The sequence below is a fragment of the Grampus griseus genome (genome assembly GCF_964374135.1).
Source record: "Grampus griseus genome assembly, chromosome: 20".
In the NCBI taxonomy this organism is placed as follows: domain Eukaryota; kingdom Metazoa; phylum Chordata; class Mammalia; order Artiodactyla; family Delphinidae; genus Grampus; species Grampus griseus.
This window is the reverse complement of record NC_139014.1, coordinates 18,373,282-18,393,613: the sequence shown is the minus strand read 5'-3', so window position 1 is coordinate 18,393,613 and position 20,332 is coordinate 18,373,282. Positions and strand designations below refer to the sequence as shown.

Below are 20,332 nucleotides of genomic sequence, written 5' to 3'. Positions count from 1 at the left end.
TTGTTAAGAGAAGTAACACAGTTCGTCCACGTAAAGCGCTTAGAACAGTGTCCGACACAGAGTAAACACTTTATAAATGTAGGTGGATGGAAGGAAGAGGGAAGGTGGGGATATTATCTAAGGGGGACTGCGGTTCAGTTTGGGAAGATGAAAAAGTTCTGGAGACGGAAAGTGGCAGTGGTTGCACAACAATGTGAAAGTACTTAATGCCACAGAACTGTACACCTAACAATGGTTAAAATTTTATGTTGGGTATATTTTACTACAATAAAAAAAATGTAGGTAGATGGGATTGTCTGGGGAGGGCAAGAAGAGGAGAAGAGGGTGGTGGGCAGAAAGTGGAAAACTTGGGAACCAGCAGTGGGGGCGAAAGCATTGCGAAAGGGAGATTGTCTGCTTGGGAGACAGAGAAGGAACATTCTAGACACACAAGAAAACCAAGAGAGGTTGATGTCCTCCGAAGCCACAGGAATTGAGTTAGGAGGGAGTGTTGGAGTGCCTGAGGATGTCTGCTCTGCTTGGCTTTGAACCTGAACCTTCCCTTTGGCACCTTGATTTTGGTAGGTCTGCTTTCCTCTGCCAGCTCCTGATGATATCATTTCTGGTCACCGCCAACACCAGGCCCAGACTGCCTCAATGCCAAATCCTGGCCAGGTCTCTTCTCCGAGGTCCCTCCCTCCCCTCCCCTCTAGCCAGTCCTCTTTCGTCCATTGCTGACATCTTGGTGAGACAAATCTCTTTTCATTAAAAAGACACAGAATTGAGGACATCCTTTCTTGTGTCATTTTTTTATTACCGTTGGTATATATGGTTGTACCCTGAAAAACAAAAATCTTCAAACTTTGAATTTAAAAATTAGGGTTGGTTAGTTTATGGTCAAGATTCCTTTATTAACAAAAGAGTTCATCTTTTGTTTACGAACATTGTCTATTTGATAAGCCATGGGTTAGAGAAACTGAAAGCTAAAATTTTTCAATGGGAAATGCAGACTGTACAGTTGCAAGGAAGACAAGATGCTTTTTTCTTTTACATCAATTACATTTGCACCGCCACCTTTGGAGAAACCTTGGTCCAGAGGATTTCTTCCATTTCTTCGTTGCTTCTAGACCTTGTCTGGCCAATCATCACATGAGCATCAGAGGACTGTGCACAGAGCTGTGGTTCTTAGCTCTGCCAGGAAAAAGCTCTGCGAGGAGCCTGGCTTTTTCTTATTGATTTTATTTCTCGAAGAGTTTTCTTACTAAGTGAATTGACCTTACACAGTTAACTTGATGTAATCTAAAGAAAATAGATGAAGTATGCTTTAGAAAAAATTACACATGCTCTAACCAGCCATTTGGCAATCATTTTCCACAGCGTCTGTCCTTTCGGGGATGGGGAGGTGGGTTTTTTTTTTTTTTTACACGTGAATGATTACATCTACATACAAGAGCTCCAAACTCTTACTGACCTCCCTCTGCAACACCAGGTGGTGTTGGGGGACAGAGCACTGAGGCAGGCAGGGGGTCTCTCTCAAGGCGTCAGTCACCCCAGGTTGTTTGGCCAACAGTCCCAGGGCATCTGGGCAGTCCACACACATAAACGTGGCAGCTCTTCCAGTCATAACAACATTTGTGGAACACATTGGATGGCCTCAGATGCATCCCATGGAGATAGGGGGACTTTTTTTGGTCCTTATTTGCGGTCAGAGTTCTTTGAAAGCACAGGACATTGCAGCTGGAGAAACTTTCTTAACAGGGTTCCACGTTTCTAGGTCCTCACGCAGCAGCCTTTACCTCAATTGCTTCATGAAGCGATCACTTCATTCGTAGAATATGGGGGACCCTCTCCAGCCCTCACCCCAATAATGTGAGCATCTGGATAGGTTTTCAATTCAGAAATTATAGATTTAAAAGGAATAGCTGTTCCGGTGTTCTGGGGGTCCTGCTCAACAGTCCTGCGTGTATCCCTGAATTGATTTTGAAGAAGCAGGTGCTGTCCTGGGTCCATTCTCCTAACCCAGTCAAGCCAGCGTGAAAGGCCTGTGTGGGGACCACAGAGACCTACACCAGGCTGTTCTGCTGACTGTCTGCTTCTAGCTAGTGATCATGAACTTGCCCATTTCACCAGCAAATTTGGATCCAGGGATGGCTTCTGATTTGTAGCAGCTAAGTTTCTGACCTCAACTTCCTCACTTTGATTTCCCCTCGGGTTTTGGGACCTTTGAGGTCCCCCAAAGGCTCAGATATAGAGCCCAGAAAGGAAGGGTGGTCTAGGGTGTGTGTGTCTCCTTTCCTTTCTTTGGGGGCATCTGTGTTCATGAGTGGCAGCTGAGAATCCGAGAAACAGTGTCCCTGGAGCTCTTCCCGGGATTCACTAGGGTCCATTCTGGCTGCTGTATGACTGGCTCCATGAGAAATGTGAGAAGCAAAGGCCCTGGGGAAGGGGCTGCTAAGACAGAGCAATGCTGGACAGAGCTTTCTGGGAAACTTCAAGGCTCCCGGGAACCCTGGGCAGCTTCCTATCCAAGAGTCACTGCGCGATGTGGAGAGGCTGCCCTGGGTGGGTGGGAGAAGGTGAGGGTAGGATTGGGGTGGGGGCAGCTGGTACGGGGCTCAGTCCTCAGTCTTTTTTTTCCTCCCTGGAGAATTTCACTCTGAACTTGGAGAGGCGGCAGAGTCCCCATCCTCGGGGTCCTGCCCGTGTGGGGAGATGGGCTGACCCCCCTTCACGCGCTTCCACTTCATCCTTCTGTTCTGGAACCACACTTTGACCTGAGGAAGGAAGCAGAGGAGCCTGGTCACTTCACGGCAGGTGTGACCGTCTCCTCATATGGATGCTGAAGCTACCTGGGGTGCAGCTCTGGGGACCCCCCAGCTCGAAATTCTGCTTGCCCCTCCCCACGCCTCCAAGGGAAGACCCACCAATCGGCCCAGAGGCTTGTCTTATGTCTCCAGATAAAGAAAGCCTGACAGAAGAACCAGTTCTACAAGTCACACTGGCCCCACCCCCTTTCACAAGCCCCTCCCCTCCTGTGCCAACGCCCTCTCCCTGTAGCTTCTATTACCCAAGCATCTGGGAACACAGGATCACCAGCCTCACCCTCAGGCACATTTATAAAGCACTTTTCGGCTTAGATAGCTCTGGTCTGGACATTTTCTCATCTGGGCTTCAGCATTTACCTGCAGGTAAACCTGCAGGGTGGGGTTATGACACTGCCTTACAGATGGAGACCAAGAGAGGTTAGGAGAAGACACGTCCCAGAGGTCTCAGGGCTACGAAAGGGTAGAGGCGGGATCTGAATCTAAGTCCTCTGATTCTAAATCCAGCATTTTGGCAGATGCTTTCTCAACTGAAAGCTGCAATCAATAATAATAATAATAATATTTTATTCCACGTCAGAGCACGGGGATGGATGGAATGCTCTGAGAGAAAGCCCGAAACAAAGGGCTAGGAAGCTTTTCTCCGAGTGTGTCCAGGAACCAGCTGCAAATCCAAATCACCTGGAGAACTTACTAGAAATGCAGATTCCTGGTCCCACTCATTATGACTGGAAAATCGCTCCGTGGAGCTCCGGGAGCTGCATTTTAAACAGGGCCTGGATGATTCCACTGCACACTCAAGTCTAGGGATAACCAGATCAGAGGTTTCAACCCTGGTTGCATGTGAGAATCACCTCGGGGACCTTCGATGAATTCTGATGCCTGGACTTCACCTCAGACCAATGAAAACAATCTCTAGGGGGTGGAGCCCAGGCACTGGTGTTATTAGAATCTCCGCAGGTGATTGTCAGGTACAGCCAGAGTTGAGGACCACTGGACTGGGGCAGAGGGAGAAGACGAAGAAGGTTCTGGGAGAAGCGGGGGAAGAGAGGGGTATGACAGAGCACAGGAAAGGAGGCATGGCCAGAAGAGGAGGGGCACCTGCCGCTCGGAGAGGTCCAGGTTTACGGCTATCTCGTATCTCCGGAGCCGGGTCAGGTAGTTGTGATGAGCAAACTCGGCCTCGAGCTCCCGCAGCTGCTCCTTGGTGAAGGCCGTCCGCTCCTTGCGGGCCTTGCTGCTGCCCTCCGGCTTCCCTCGGTTCTCCTGGTTGTCTGGGGAGAGAGGGCCCCAAACAGGAAGAAGTGAGCCGCAAGGGCCTTGGTTCCCTTTCTTTTTGTCCTCAAGCAGCGGGGCAGCCTTTCCCTGTTGCTCTTATTTTGAAAGGATGCTGAGAAAGAACCCACGGTGTCCCTTTATCATTTATTCTAGCGTCTTCACCCCCAGAGAACTGGAAAGGTTTTTGGATATCAACCTCAGGCACACCTCCCCCACAACTGTTTTTAATTCCCAAAGCACAGGAAGCTGCCCTTGACTGTTTAATGATCTCCACCCCACCTCTGTCCCCACCTACCCACAGCTTTCCATTAGCAGTGGCTGTAAGTTTGTGGGGCAGGATGCTCTAAAACTGAGGTTCTCTGTCCTCAACGACAGAAACATCACGTAGGAACTTGTTAGAGATGCAGATCCTTGGGCCTCCCCGCACACCTGCTGAATCAGAAACTACGGGAGCGGGGCCCAGCGATCTGTTTTTTGTTTTTCCCAGTGATCTGTTTTAACAAGGCTTCGATGAGTCTGACACATGGTCATGGTTACAAACCTCTGCTCTAAGACCTGGCTACTCAGAGGGTGCCTGGTGGCAGCAGTCGTGTGGCCAGGGAGCTGTCAGACTTGCAGGATCTCCACCTCACTCCATCCTCAGACCTACTGAATCAGAGTCCGCATTTCAGCCAGATTCCCAGGGGAGGTGTGTACACGTGTAAATTGAGAAGCGCTGCCTTAAGTTTCTCCCGCTCCCCCCCAATGCTCTGACACCAGGAGGGGCCAGGTCTGGAAAGTTCATTTACGAAGGAGGCTCTGAGTTCGACAGGGCAGGGGCTCAACCGTAGCTGGTAACGGGTACAGGAATCAAGCACCTTACAGGCACCAGCCACTTAATCCTCACAGTAATTCAGCCTGGCGAGCCCTAGGATGAGACCCATTTTATAGGCCAGAAAACTAAGCACAGAGAAGTGAAGCAAGTTGTCCAAGTTCATCCAGTTCATCCGGCCAGTGAGTGGTGGGGACAGGAATCCAACTCAGGCAGTTTGACTCACACAGTGTTCCAATGAAATATATGTAGGAAGGCTTTACAAACTGTAAAGTACTGTGCACCCAAAAAGGACTGTATCGTGATCTGAACAGGGGAAGGGGCGGTGGTGGATGGAGAAGCACACAGGAAGGAGACCGACACACCTACACAATGAACTACCAACGCGTGCCACGTGGCCCGGGAAGGGCTCCAGGAAGCACGTTTTACTGCAGCGCTCTTAAAAGTTAGAAGTCTTTCGTTTCATTGCCCTTGTACATACAGGGAGCCCGGCCAAGGGGCCAGATTGCCGAGCGGGACGGGGATGTGGAGCCCCCTCGTCCACCCCACGTTCCCGATGGGAACGTCAGCCCGCCGGTGCTTTCTAGCGCTTTCCACGCAGTCCCCCTTGCATTTCTGTCTGCGCGTCCTCCGCCCCCGCGCCACGCCTCCGGGAGCCGGATAGAAGGGGGAGCCGCCCGTCTCCTCCCGACGTCCCTCGGGAAGCAGAGGAGGCGGAGTAGGGGCCGCCGCCCGGGTGCCGCCACCGGGGGTCCCCGCAACCCCGATGCTGGGCTGCCCGTGCCGGATCCGGGTGGGCCGCCTGCCGGGCGCGCCCGGGGGCGGGAAGGAAGGGGGCGAGTTCTCCTGCCGGGCTGTCTGCCCAGACCCCTCCGGAAGCGGAGCCGGGGCTGGCGGGGAAGGACGCGCCGCCTGGCTGGGGTCCCCCAGGAGTCTTCAGCCTTGGCTGGCGCGAGCCCGGGAGGGAGGGGCGGTCACGGTCACGCCGGGGAGGGACGCCGATTCCGGAGCACATCCTCGCCTGCGCGCCCAGAGCGAGGCTGGGAAACCTGGATTGTTTCCCATCCGCTCCTGTCCTGGAGCTCAGTATTTCCCAGCTCTAACCTTTCGCAGCAGCGCGGGTGTTAAACCCAGAGGACTTGCCCCGACGTTTGAATCCTGGATCTTCTTGCTGGAGCCTCTGGGGAAGTCGCTTAACCTCTCTGGGCTTCTCATCCAGAAATCTACCTCCCAGAGGTTTTGGGAAGCTTGGACAAGCTGCTGTGTGTGGAAAATGCTTTTAAAACTCTAAAGCTCTGGACAAATATAAAGTATTCTTCCGATTCTTCAATTCCTTGAGACGCCATCTGAGGGGCTGGGGTAATAGCTACCGTTTCTTAAAGGCTTCCACGTGCTAAGATGCAGTCACTGCTTTAATCCTCCCCATACACCACACGTAGGAGTAGGTAGTAGTATTATCCCTTTAGCTTTGTCGTGTGGATTTGTGTGATAATTTGATTAATAGCGCTCTCTCCCCAGGGATGTAACTGCTTTTTCTCACTTGCTACTGTACCTGGCACTTAGGAGGTTCTTGCTAAATGTTTGCTAAATCCCTCTCAGTAGATAGAGGCAGAAGCAGCCTCAGAGAGGCCCGGGAACTTGCCCAGTGTGCCAGGCAGCTTTTGGGCGGCAGAACCGAGATTCGAATCCAGATCCACCTGACTAGGGCCTTGGCCATCAACCCTGGCGTCAGGTTCTCCATCTTGCGTCGGCTGGCTGGCAGCTGGACCTGGACCATCGCAGCCCTGCCCGTCTCCGCCTCCAGGGCTCCTGTGGGCCCTGGGTTGATGCCCACACCCACCCTCCCCTTCTCTCAGGCCTGCTGAGGTGTGCACAGGTCCCCTATGGAAACCCCCCAAATACCTCCCCCCAACACACAGAGTTCTGCACATAATCCTTCCTAGAGAGAAGAAGGGAGATAAAGGGAGGAGACCTTTGGAGCTGGTCTTGGACTGGTTATGGGGGCAGCTGACCATTGTCAGCAAGGCCAAACCCCACCCTATCCACTGTCCTCTCTCACCTCTTAGTATCCTGATTTAGGCGCTGGGGCCTCAGGATGGGAAAGAAGAAATAGGACAAAGGAGCCTGGGCTGGGAACTGAGTGTCTGAGCCCCTGTGTGAACCTCGGGGCAACACCCGCTAAAGGGGGTGGCAACTGGCACTGGAAGAACCTTTGTCCCTCATCAGCTTCCCAGAGGGGTAGGAACTTTGATCACTGTTAGAAATGACAGGGCTTCCCTGGTGGCGCAGTGGTTGAGAGTCCGCCTGCCGATGCAGGGGACATGGGTTTGTGCCCTGGTCCGGGAAGATCCCACATGCCATGGAGCGGCTGGGCCCGTGAGCCATGGCCGCTGAGCCTGCGCGTCCAGAGCCTGTGCTCCGCAACGCGAGAGGCCACAACAGTGAGAGGCCCGCGTACCGCAAAAAAAAAAAAAAAAAAAAAAAGAAATGACAAAGGGGTCAGAAGTATGGCAAGTTAGCTATGAAAACGAAAGTGGAAGTTATGGTTCTCTTTGTTCTGCAATAGTATAAAAATAGTATATCTTTTCATCAAGATAGGAAAAGACAAAGAAAAATGATAAATACTTTTATACGGTTTCTGGCCAGGGGGTGTCCATTCTGCTGGATCACGTGCACAGTTCCTATGCATGCTACCCCCAAGATGGTTTGATCCCTTTGTTGGGGAGCCTCCCTCCCCTCTCTGGCCTCAGCTTCCCCACGGGTAGAAGTATGGGATTGGGCTGGGCCTTCTTTCCCTGGGCGAGCTGTTGTCAGAGTTCTTTTCCAATACGCCACCCTGGCACTCTCTTCTCTCCCTACTCCCTCTTCTGTTGAGAAACCCCGGCCTGGAATCCGAGGTCCCTTCCAGTTTCCAAGATTCTTGTCTTGGCCCCAGGTTACACCCTTCAGTCAGCAGGAAGGAACAGTGTGTTGTGTGTTCTGTCCCAAGGCCCTCCGCAGCCTTCCCAAGGCCCTCAGCCCAAAGATCAGGGCTGTGCTGGGGAATTTCTCTCTCCCTCTGACATGCACAGCGCCCCAAGCCTGGAGCTGCGTGGAAGGGAGTTGTGTTTGCAGAGATTTCTGAGGACCTGTTGGAGAGCCTGAGCCTTAGCTGGCTCTAAGAAAGGGCTCTCTGACCTCGGGCAAGTCCCTTAAGTTCTCTGAGCTTCAGTTTCCTCATTTGTAAAACAGAATAGCCTCACCCACTGTGATCAGAAGGCTTCTGAGAAGGCAAAACGAGATGGGTAATGTGTGTTAACACCTAGCACAGTGCCGGGCACACAGCTGAGGCTCCTTTTGGAGAACCACCGGAAGAGGTTCTGCTGGAGATGATGCTGGAGAGATGACACAGGCGGAGATAAAACACGGTGCATCTCAAGGTACCACATCTCCAGAGCTGTGTGAAAGGGGTGCCTTTTCAACGTCTGGCCTTTTAACTGCTTTCCCTTCTCCACTACTTTTGCACATGAATCCGTGTCTCTATTGCTTCCAGGAGCAGTAACTAGAACTGAGCAGCGTGACCATCCACGTCAGTCCTCCTGGTCCTGATTCTTCCTCAGGGCCAGCGGGCGCCTCTTCCAGGACCGCAGAGGGAGGAGGCTGGTGCTCAGCTGGCTGCCTCTGTGGTTAAGGAGGAGACCCCCGGCCCCGCCCCGCCCTCTGCACACCCTCAGAGGGAGCAGGGCCATGATGGAATGGTCCGGAGCACCCAGAGAAATGCAAACAGGATGTGTGTGTGATTGCGGTTTCCACCAGGAGCTTTGACACCACCCGAGGTAAATTATTTCATAAGTAGCTGTCACGTTTGGCAGACCTTCTTAAAGTGAGCAGACAGCTTTATCGGAACTACGGGGAGGTTCTGATAGACCTTGGGGAACGTGCCTTTCTGGAGTCCTGTATTCCTACTCCCCAACTCTCACAGCCAGTTAACATAAATTTCTATCCAGGACCAGATAAACGGCCACAAGCCCCATATTCGGGTAGCACTCTGCAGTTGACAATTGACAATGGATTTCTTTCCCCCAGAGATAAACTTCTTTGGGGCTTTCCTCTGTACTACAGAATCATAGAATAGTAGACCTGGAAGGGGACTTAGAGATGATCTGATGTGGCCTTTACATCTTACAGGTGAGCCTAGAGAAGGTAAGAAACTTGCCTAAAGACACACAGCAAGTTAGCAGCAGAATTGGGCTGAGAACCCAGATTTCCTTTATAGGAAGCTATTTCCTGACTGTTAGGCTGCTTCCTACCGGGTCCTCTTAATTATCCTGTGAGGTAGGTAAGGTACACATTAGCCCATGGAACAGACGAGGAAATTAAGACCCAGAGACTAAATGGCTTGCCAGAAGTCCCCTGGGACCAGTTCAGGCTACGTCACACTGCACTGCAGGGGTGATGAGTATGGAGCTGTGCTCGCTCCAGGGATGGCGTCTGGGTCTGGGTCCAGGTCTGCCTCCCTGGGACTCCCCTTGGCAGATCCTCTGCAAATGGGGTCTACAGCTTCCTGGGCTACAGACCAGACCTTTAATGTGCTCGTTAGTTTTGATACTTTCAACTTCAGAGGGAAGAGTCAAAGCCCTGAAAATAGACAAGACCTGGATGGAGCCAGTCCCAAGACCAGATGGGCCTTTGCATCCACACCTCCCTGGCTTCCTGGGACTGGCTTGACTTTCTCTCTGGGCCCCGACCCACCTCAATGTCAGGGCCTTTCTGTCTCCCATGGGGGCCTGAAGAGACCTGGTGAGGCTCCCAGCCTCTTTGAGGAGCCCAGCAGTGGGGCTGGGGGATTCAGGGAGGGGAATACCTGGGGCTAGAGTCGTCTTTGCTGAGAGTCCCAGGTGGCGGGGGGTGGGTGAGGGTGGGCAGTGATGAGGGATAGTGGAATGGACTGGGTGAGGAGATGGGGTGTGGGGACCATGAAAGAGGGGAGCAGAGAAGTGGAGGGGGTACGGGGGCGGTGGAAAGGAGAGGCTGGAACAGCAGCAAGTTTCTGAGACGGTTGGGGCAGGCGAGAGAAGCGCTGGGCTTTGTTTGTGTTTATCAGTTCCAGATGTCATGCTCAGCTGTCACCGAAGGCAGCGTGGGCTTCAAGACCCAGGGCCCACTGCTCACACTGCTTCTCCACCACTGAGTTCAAGGAAAACATGACATAGAAGAGTCTGGAATGGGGGTGGGGACTGCGAGAGGAATCCTGGCCAGAGGCCAGGGCACCCTGATTCCGTGAGTGGAGTGGGCACTGGGGAAGCTGGCCCCAGGGGTCTGCAGGGGCCTCGAGTCCTGCCCCTCAGAAAGGGGTGAGTGTGGATTTGAGATCGCTCAGCCTGATACTCGGTGTCACGTTTGTGACCCAGGCGACACTCGGCTGAGGTTGTCCATTTATTTTGTTATTACCTCCTTTCCTTCTTCCTCTGTCCAACAGCCTGCTTTTTTAGAGATTCATTCGTAAAACAGTCTCCACTTTTTCTCTTCTCTCTTGATGGGAGTAAGATAAGAATGCGGGGGTCTGCTTGTGGTCAGAAGCAGCGCTCTGTCTGAATGGACAGACACTAGTGGCCAGCGGACCCGGGACTGGAGCATTTGTCCCGCTGCTAGAACTTTGTCCCTGTACCCTCTGTTTATGGGCTGAACTGTGTCCCCCCCACCAGTTAATATGTTGAAATTCTAACCCCCAGTACTTCTGAATGTGACTGTATTTTGAGATAGGGTCTTTCAAGAGGGGATTAAATTAAAATGAGGCAGTTAGGGTGAGCCCTAATCCAATCTGACTAGTGTCTTCATAAGAAGAGATTAGGACACACAGAGAGCCACCAGGGATGCGCACGCACAGAGGAAAGGCCGTGTGAAGACGTGACAAAAAGGTGGCTGTCTGCCAGCCAAAGGGAAACGCCTCGGCAGAAACCAAACCTGCCATCATCTTGATCTTTGACTTCCAGCTTCCAGAACTGTGGGAAAATAAATGTCTGTTGTTTAAGCTACCCAGTCTGTGGTATTTGTTATGGCGGCCCAAGCAAACTAAGACGCCCCCAACTCCCCATATCCGTGCTTATCACTGAGGAGAGAGAGGGAGCAAGGCCACTGGGGAGTACTTGGCAAGGCTGACGCAAGGCCATAGGGACGGCTCTGCAATTCCTCTAGACTGGAGAGCACAGTCACTTGTCCATGTGGCAGCTGGGCCCTCTCGTTGCCCAGCTGTGAGCCCCCCTAACTGCCTGGCCGTGGTGGGTCCCCTTTGTTGCCCAGCCACAGCAGCTCCAGCCATGGGAGTGCTTGGGAGGCAAGCCCAGCACCCTGTAGCGGATTCCTGCAAGTCCAACCTGCACGTGGATACGTCTTTCTGACCCAGCACTCACCCTGACCCTGGGCTGGTTTTATGACCGAAGTCTGGCTCTCTGCACACTTTTTTGTGAGTGAGACTGTAAAAATCCTGATGCATTTTCCAGAAGCACATCACGCATGGTGAAAACCCTCATGCCAGGCGATGGAGCCACTCTCAGAGAGAAAGTGAGAAAATGAATGAGTGAATGTCAGGCTGCACTAGAGGCTATTGGCCAGACATTGAATGAGCTTCTCCTGTGTACACATGTTTCAGTAGGTGCTAGGGAGACTGCACAGGTGAATCAGATAGCATCCCAGCCCTCTAGACACTTCAATTTTAAGGAAAAAGGCAGCTATATGCATCTAGAGCTCTGGATACGGGCCAACTGTGGTTTGATTCTAAGATGGAGGTGTCAGCAAGGTATGCTCCATGTGTGAGGGGAGAGAGGACATGAAAGGATTCTTGGACACTCAACAAACTAAGAGTAGAAGGAAATTATCTCAATATAATAAAGGCCATATATGAAAAGCCCATAGCTAACATCATACTCAGTGGTGAAAAAGGGAAATAGTTTCCTCTAATATCAGAAACTAGGGAAAGGAGGCCCACTCGCACCATTTCTATTCAATATAATACTGGAAGTCCTAGCCAGAGCACTCAGGCAAGAAAAAGAAATAAAAGGCACCTAAATCAGAAAGGAAAAAGTAAAGTAATCTCTGTTTATAGATGAAATAATCTTGTATGTGGAAAACCCTGAAGATTCCACAAAAGCCTCTTAGAACGAATAACTAAATTCAGCAAGGTTGCAGGTTACAGAATCAGAATGCACCAATCATCTGTGTTTCTATACTGAACAATCCAAAAGGGAAATTAAGAAAACAATCCCATTTATAACAGCATCAAAAAGGATGAGATACGTAGGGATAAACTGAACTAAGGAGGCAAAAGACTCGCACAATGAAAATTACAAAACATTGCTGAAAGAAATTAAAGGCACAAATAAATGGAAAGACATCCTGTGTTCATGGATTGAAAGACTTAATATTGTTAAAATGTCCATACTACTCAAAGTGATCTTCAGATTCAATGCCATCCCTATCAAAATCCCAATGGCATTTCTTTGCAAGAATAGAAAAAAAAAATCATCCAAAAATTCACATGGGATCTCAAAGAACCCTGAATAGCCAAAACAATCTTGAGAAAGAAAAACAAAGCTGGAGGCCTCAGGCTTCCTGATTTCAAAACATATTACAAAGATACAGTAATCAAATCATTATGGTACTGGCACAAAAACAGACACTTAGATCGATGGAACAGAATAGAGAGCCCAGAAGTAAGTCCTCACATAGATGGTCAAATGATCTTCAACAATGGTGCCAAGGCTACACAGTGGGGAAGGCACAGCCTTCAACAAACGGTGCTGGGAAAACTGGATCTCCACAGGCAAACGAATAAAGTTGGATCCTTACCTTACACCATATGTAAAAATTAACTCGAAATGCATTAAAGACCTAAAAATGTAAGACCTAAAACTAGAAAACTCCTAGAAGAAAACATGGAGGGAAATCTTCATGACATTGGATTTGGTGATGATTTCTTGGATATGACACCAAAAGCATAGTCAACAAAAGCAAAAATAGACAAAACTACGTCAAACTTAAAAATTTCTGTGTAGCAAAGGAAACAATCAACAGAATAAAAAGGCAACCTAAGGAATGGGGAAAATATTTGTGGACCATACGTCTGATGAGGGATTAATATCCAGAATATACAAAGAACTCCTGCAAGTCAACAACAAAAATCAAACAGTCCAATTTAAACCTGGACAGAGGACTTGAATAGACATTTCTCCAAAGAAGATATACAAATGGCCAATAAGTATATGAAAAGATGCTCAACATCACCAGTCATTAGGGAAATACAAATCAAAACCACAATGAAGTATCACCTCATACCTACTAGCATGACTACTATCAAAAAAACCCCAGAAAATAACAAGTGTTGGCAAGGATGTGGAGAAAGGAGAAATTGGAACTCTGTGCACTGTTGGTGGGATTGTAAAATAGTACAGCTGCTATGGAAAACAGTATGGAGGTTCCTCAAAAAATTAAGAATGGAATTACCACCTGATCCAGCAGTCCTACTTCTGGGTATATATCCAAAAGAATTCAAAGCACGATCTCGAAGAGATATTTGCACACCCATGTTCATTGCAGAATTGTTCATAATAGCCAAGAGGTGGAAGCAACCCAAGTGTCCAATGACAGATGAATGGATGAAGAAAATGTGCACACACATACAATAGAATATTATTCAGCCTTAAAAAAATAAAGAAATCCTATCACGTGCTACAACATGGATGAGGCTTGAGGACATTGTGCTGAGCTAAACCAGTCACAAAAAGACAGATACTGCTTGATTCCACTTACATGAGGTATCTACAGTAATCAAATTTTTAGAAACCGGAGGGTAGAATGCTGGTTGCCAGGGCCCGTGGGGAGAGGGTAAAGGGGAGTTGTTTTTCAACGGATACAGAGTTTTCCTTTTATAAGACGAAAAAGTTCTAGAGATCTGTTGCACAACAATATGCTTATAGTTAATGCTTCCGAACTGCACAGTCAAAAATGGTTATGATGGTAAATCTTACATTATGTGTTCTTGACCGCAATTTTTAAAAAAGCAGATTCAAATGCAAGGTAAGAAGTCTCAGGGGAGCTCCTTTATGAAGTTACAAGCTGTACTTATAAAATCAGCACAGGTTCTAGCGATACTATAGTTTGAAACTTCTAAACTGTAACTTTCACTGAAATGATGCTAGGTACAAGTGGAGTCATAAAGGAAAGAAGGATGGAAGGAAGGAAGGGAGGAAGGAAGGAAAGAAAGAAAGGGAGGGTCCTTGGAGTAAGTGGCTTTCAAGCTGGATGTTAAAATAAGTAGGCAGAAGAGCCCGGGAAGAGAAGGGTCTTTGAGGCAAGGCGAAGAACTGAGCAAATGCGGGGGGCGGGGGCATGGGGAGAAAAAGTGGGGTGCCTTTTCAAGACAAGTAAACTGGTATGGTTTCGTGGCAAGGTGAGTGGAGATGGAGGTGGGAGGGGGGCCTGTAGCGGGAAATAAGCAGGGAAAGAGGTCAATCTGTGGAGGGTTTTTCAACCTCAGGGGAAATTGAGAGTGCCCGTAAGCTGGGCACGGGGAGGTGGACATCAGATCTTGCAGGGGAGAAATCGGGGAAGGAGGAGCCCTGGGAGGCACGCGTGTTGGAGCTGCAGGAGGATGGGGCAAAGCGAGTCTGATGAAGGCAGAGTGAGTGTCGGCGAGCGGCGCTGAGCTGATCCGGGGCACCGCGACTCTCCCAGGCGGGCGATCAGATTCACCTGTAGCTGGGCTGATCACACGCGACCTTCCCTTGAACCCCGTCAGGAAATCACCGAGAAATCCTTCATTCCCATAAATTAAAGATGACCACGGTAGCAACGACAGATTGGGGGCAAACAAGAGTGGCCTTGCAGCTGTCCTTGCCAGCAGGGGTCTTTAACACCCCCTGGCCCCAGGGCGGGAGTCGTTGGGATGAGTTAATATCACAGCTGTCTCCTAAATCAGTTTTGTGCTGTGAACCAACAGAAAGTCTCAGGGTAGGAGCCGAGGACCCCTGCTTTCCTGACCATTTCCCTGAGCAAATCAGCTCCACTTCCAGTAATGGGGAGTGATGGGGGAGCAGCTGGGACTGGCAGAGGAAGAAGAGGAGAGAGCAGAGAACGTTCCTTTTGAAACAAACTTCCAGTAACTTTCTGTTACCGGACCCCCCTGGCCAGGCCAGCCAGTACGGAACACATTTACCAGGCGTGACTCACCCCCTACCCCAGCCTCTCTGGCAGATCTCTGAGCTCCAGGCTCCTAATGAATGGCAACTGGATTTCAGGACCAACAATGATTGCGAGAAATTCCCACATCTTATACCCCAGACTCAGGAATTTCTGAGACAGCGTATTTGAAATATTCAATTCCACTGTCGCCCATAACATAGGACTATTTATCAGATTCTATGTTCTGAAGACTGGTTCTGGAAATATGGGCCTAAGACCATTCATAGCTGCTAGTTATCGAACTCATGTGCCAGACACAGTGTTAATCTCACAGATCACGGAATTTAACCTTCACAGTGACTCCACATGGAGAGTGATACTGTTATAGTCCCATTTTACAGCTGGGGAAACAGAGGCTCCAAGAATTTAAGACCTTTCCCAGAGTCAAGCAGCCAAAAGTGGCAGTGCCGACCCTGCAACCTGACTGCCTGACTGTGAAGCACGATGGAAAACACACCCCTGAGCAATGCTGCTTAACCTTCCAGAGACGGCTTAGCAGGGGCCAGGGTGCGGTGCGTGAGACACGATGAATGCAGAAGGCAAAGGGTGCCCAAAACCTCAGTAATCAAGAGAAAGACTATTTTAACGCAAAGTTTTAAAAAATCAAAATGAATACAAAAATCCACAATGAACAGAATGTCAACATTGAAAATAGAGAATGCAACCAGTGGCTCAGGACGGGTAGGGTGGGGCGGGGGTCTTCGTGGGTTTGTCTCTTGTGAACTGAACTCCAGGCTCCTGGAGTTGGTTGTGAGCCTTGTCCATCGCTTTCCCTTTTCTTTAGGCTCTTACAACACTGGTCTTTCCTGCCTCCTTCCCCTTCGGTTACATTCTGAAGGAAGATGCAAGCAGCCGTGCAATAAAGGTTTCCATGCTGACCAGAGAGGGTCTGGGACCCCAGAGAATGAATGAGAGTCAGCTGGCTGTGTCCTGTCCTGTGCGACTGCTACTCCTGCTGCTGCTTCTGAGGGGACCCCGAGGGAGAGCCCAGGCTCCCTCCTGGGTGGGAAGCTCCCCCCACCAGAGGCTGACCCTATGAAGAGGGTGCTCTGGGGTGGCCAGCTGCTTGGTAAGTGAGCAGCGCCATCCATGGGCCACTCGCCAAAAGGAAAGATGGTGCATTTGGGTCTTGCTGAAACATGGAACGAGCTTTTGCCTGAGCCCAGCCCTTGGCTTTGCCCATGCCTTCCCAATGCTCTTGGCTCACAGTCCCCTGGAAAGTGGCTGGATGCGGCCAAGGTGGATGTGGGCAGAGATGGAGGACACAGTGGCAGGCGCCAAGGAGGGGAGAGCTCTTCAACTAGGCGCAGAGCCAAGTGGCTGACAGCTCATTGGAGAGGAGAAGCAGAAAGCGCCCCATTCTCTGCAAATCTCCATCCAGGCTTAGGAATAGTTCAGGGTTTGACTGGCTGGGGATTTAAAGGGCCCTTCTATTTAGTAGTATTATTTAGTAGTATTTAGTAGTAATATTTAGTATTTAGTAGGAAGGCTGTGGTTTTTATCATCCACTGTGAGCACAGTGAGGGGCTTCTTCAAGCATGGAGACCAGATATTTCCAAATGAGGATTCTGCTTGAAATCTACTGAAGGGTGTGGGATTCGGGGTCTGAAGTCTGGGGTTTGAGCTTTCTTCTAGGGTGACCAGCTGTCCCGGGGACACTGGACTTTCAATGCTAAAACCAGAAAAGTCCTGGGAACGTCGAGATGAGTGGGTCACTCTGTTTTGACTCCATGCTAGCAGAGATCCCCTCAGACTTTTCAGTCTTTCCTTTTCCACGTGTAAAGAATCAAGTCACTGACAAGACCTGCTGTACCAAACTCGAAAACTTGTGGGACTCAAAAGACTTATCGTATGTTTCCTGCAGCACCTCGAACCCCCTAGATCACAGCACATCCACTGCCGGAAAGGTATCTACTGGTTTCTCCTCCCTCTCAGTCTGAACTCTTTGGGGGTAAGACCACCTTATTCATCCCTGCAGTCCCAGGACCTCTGCCAATGCTTGGCAAAAAAAAAGATGCTCGGGAAATCTGCTACTTTGAAAGTGCTTCGTAAAGCAAAGCAGAGAGTGTTCTCGTTGGTTAGTCGGTCCTCTCATTTGCTGCCTGCCCCTTGTTAGCCCCATGAAAGGTCTTCTGTAGGTTCAGACAGACAGATGTGCCCCAAGGGTGGCCGTCAGGAGGATGTAGTGGGGCAGTGGGGGCAGGAGGCAAGGGCACTGTTTTGTTCCGGGCAAGGTGGGGACAGGAAACCAGACAAAAGGTGAATGGGTAGTGAGAGAGGCTGGGGGGGGGCAGTCCCACGGGGAAATGAGGAAACAACAGGTCCTCCCAACCAGGAGGAGATGGACTTTAGCTGGGACCTGAACAAGCAGGTCAGCTCCATCGTCTGGCCTCTGCTGCTCCAGCGCCGAGCAGGGCTTTACCTGCACTCTGGGGTCCAGAGCTTACCCTTTGCTGCCTGCCTCCCTGACTTTCTCCAAGACTGGCGATCCCTCAGGAGGGCTCCTCAGAGGAGTGGCCTTTTGGGGGGGTCACCCAGACCTTAGCACGCTGAGCTGCCCCTTGGCCTGGGCACAGCCCAGCTGCAGAGGGCGATACCTCATGGGCAGTCTGCCCCAATTCTTACTGCCTGCCTCTTGCGTCCCTGCGCTATGTCTGCTTCTCTCCCTCTAGACTCCTGGAGACACGGAGTCCTGGTTCTACTTGACTGCCGGGGGTCCCAGCCTTGGTCCTAGCCCTCTGAGCCTTGGTCTCAGCTGACTCCTCTGGGGAGCAAGCCCTGGGGCTCTGGAACCTGGAGCTGGCTGGGGCATGGTGGGGAGAAGTGTGACCCAGAGGCAGCCTGGTTCAGGAAAGCCCCTCTCCAGCCCTTGACAGCCTGTACCCAGAGGCTCTGTCCCACATGTCCTTCAAATCTTTGTGGATTCTGTTTCGTTCTCTTGCCAGCACATCCTTCCCAAGGCCCAGGAGAGCTGAGGACACAGACATAGCCCCCGTCACCAGAGAATCTTAGAACTCTGAGTAGAAGCAACCCCAAAGGTAACTGTTCTAAGTCTCCTGCCTTTGGGTGGATTAGATCATATTGTTCTGCATTCATGGTCAGGATACCTAGGCTCAGAGAGGGCAAGCAACCTCCTCAAGGTCACACAGCAAACGAACGGTCAGCTGTTCCTCAGGCACTTACCCGAACTCTCCTTTTTCCGCCTGGTTGACTTCTTCTCCGTCCCATTGGCAGTGCTCCCAAGGACCTCGTAGTCCTCGCCTGGGCCTCCCGTGGTGTCCACCAGGCCTGGGTTGCTGGCCCCCATCTCCTTGGAGCCCCCTGCTGGGCCCGGGTTGAGCCTATGCCGGGCCTCTGAGACAGGAAAGTGCCAGTCGGGAGGTTGTGGGAAGGCGGGGTGCTGCTCAGTGAAGCCGCGCTCCTCCCGGGGCAGGCTGTGTGGGGTGGCTGCTAGGCAGGAGGCTGAGAAGTCAGGGTACGCTGCCGTTGCCGTCCCTGGGAAGTCTGGTTTCTGGTGGAAGGAGAACGGGGTTGGCGGGTAGTGGGGGAGGCCTGAGGCCCCACTGCCTTCTGAGTGAGGGTTTCGAAGGCAGCCCCAGACCGGGGCCGGGGGATGGGGGCCCCTCATGCAGCTGCTGGCCACTGGATCCATCTGCTGTCTGGTCCACGCCTCAGTCCTTTCAAAGGCTGGAGTCTTACACTTTTTATATTCAAAGTGTTAAAAATGCAAAAAAAAAAATTTTTTTTAACAGGAGGGAAAAAGGTTCCACAGAAAATTCACCCCAGGAACCAAAACAAAAACCAAAGCCAACGTTGTTCCTTACAGCTACGCACACATGTGTCTGGCCACACATACGTGTGCCCGCACCTATGTTGGACTTCGTTCCTGGCTTCCTGGTCCCCCCCTCCGACACACCAACCTGCCTAGTGGGGTCCCCTGTACGTGTATTTGTCGCCGATGACACTAAACATTTTCACTGTCCCAGCCCAGACGCACCAGCTGATGAGTGCTCGTCTTGGAGCCCGCAGCAAATGCCTGCAAAGAGCTGGTCCAGGGCTGCTGAGACACACTTTTAAATCCTTCGGTAGGGGAGAGAGTGACAGATTTCTGAAGTGAAATGTGAGAGAGGAGAGGGAGGGGTTAACCAGCACACACACGATCCCCTCCAACCAAAACCCGAGCAGGCAACTATTAATCATCAGAAACCTTATATGCACATCTAATGGGATTTGCAGATGGAGTCTTTTAAAGAAACATTGTCTGTATTTTTTTTTTTTTAAGGAAAGAGAGCAGCACACACACAATTTCTTTAATGTTTCTCCTGTAACACTATGAAGTTATTTTATTGCACTGTTAACAAAATTCCCCAAGTCTTGGATTTGGAAAAAGACTTAAGTCATATCCAGAATCCATCAAGTGCCAAGTTCCAGGGAGTGAAGCGGGGAATGAGCGCAAGAGACAAGTTTGCTGATTGCATTTGATTTAAAGGCCCTTCTACTGCTGCTTGCAAAAAGGAAGGTGGATTAAAAGAAATCTTTTTTTGCAAGTCTCAGCGGCCCACTATGGTCTGTAGTAGAAAGACACACCCCAGAAAAAAATGATTTCTCTCGGCCCAAAGTGACATTCTCACTTTCTCAGTAACTTAAAAAAACAATCAGATTCTTCCTTCCGCTCTTTAACCCCCAACTTACATGCCAATTAGCCACACTCTTCTCCAGAGGCGTTTCAAGTCATTTTTCTCCACGGCAAAGGAAAGACACCTAGATAAGTTCCTTGAAGTTTCTCCAGGCCTCCCCCACCTGCTCTCTGATCCCCTAAACTTCACCCACCTGCTTCCCCTTCCCCACCCCCCAGAGACCAAGGTTTCCATGGAATCTGGGCATGGAAATAGGAATTAGGGGATTCTCATTCCCAAAGGAGTTCTCTTCGGCAAATGGTTGCATGGTCTTCCGGGCTGGTGCCCATCACAGGAGGACCCATTGCCATTTCAACTGGGCAATCAGTCTACTCAATCCCCATGACCTTGCTGGCCTCTCTGGAGGGTTAATATAATTTCTTGGAGGAAAACTTTCTAAGCACATGGGGCCAGAGCTCCTCTCCCACTGAATATTTCCATGGCCCAGTGCAGCAGGATTGGGATTGAAATGGGAATGGACCAGAAAAACAATGTCCCCGCTGGCTTATTGCAAAGATGCCCAGGGTTCCCCCAGAAGGGGCCACAGGTCT

At 50.6% G+C, this 20,332-nt stretch overlaps 1 protein-coding gene across 3 annotated transcripts; it reads right to left on the bottom strand.

Annotated features, from left to right (window-relative positions):
* Positions 1-781: 781 nt before the first annotated feature.
* On the bottom strand, positions 782-19,183 carry MEOX1 (mesenchyme homeobox 1). Of its 3 annotated transcripts, XM_082679865.1 has the most exons (4): positions 19,103-19,183; positions 18,289-18,616; positions 3,903-4,075; positions 782-2,753 (listed from the first exon to the last, which is right to left on the bottom strand). In XM_082679865.1, exons 2-4 carry the CDS (start codon positions 18,410-18,412, stop codon positions 2,631-2,633), a joined length of 420 nt encoding a protein of 139 aa, XP_082535991.1. In that variant the 5' UTR covers positions 18,413-18,616; positions 19,103-19,183; the 3' UTR covers positions 782-2,630. The 3 variants fall into 3 exon arrangements, with proteins under 3 accessions (XP_082535991.1, XP_082535990.1, XP_082535992.1); XM_082679864.1 differs by having other exon boundaries at positions 18,289-19,177; XM_082679866.1 differs by lacking the exon at positions 3,903-4,075 and having other exon boundaries at positions 18,289-19,177.
* Positions 19,184-20,332: the final 1,149 nt, after the last annotated feature.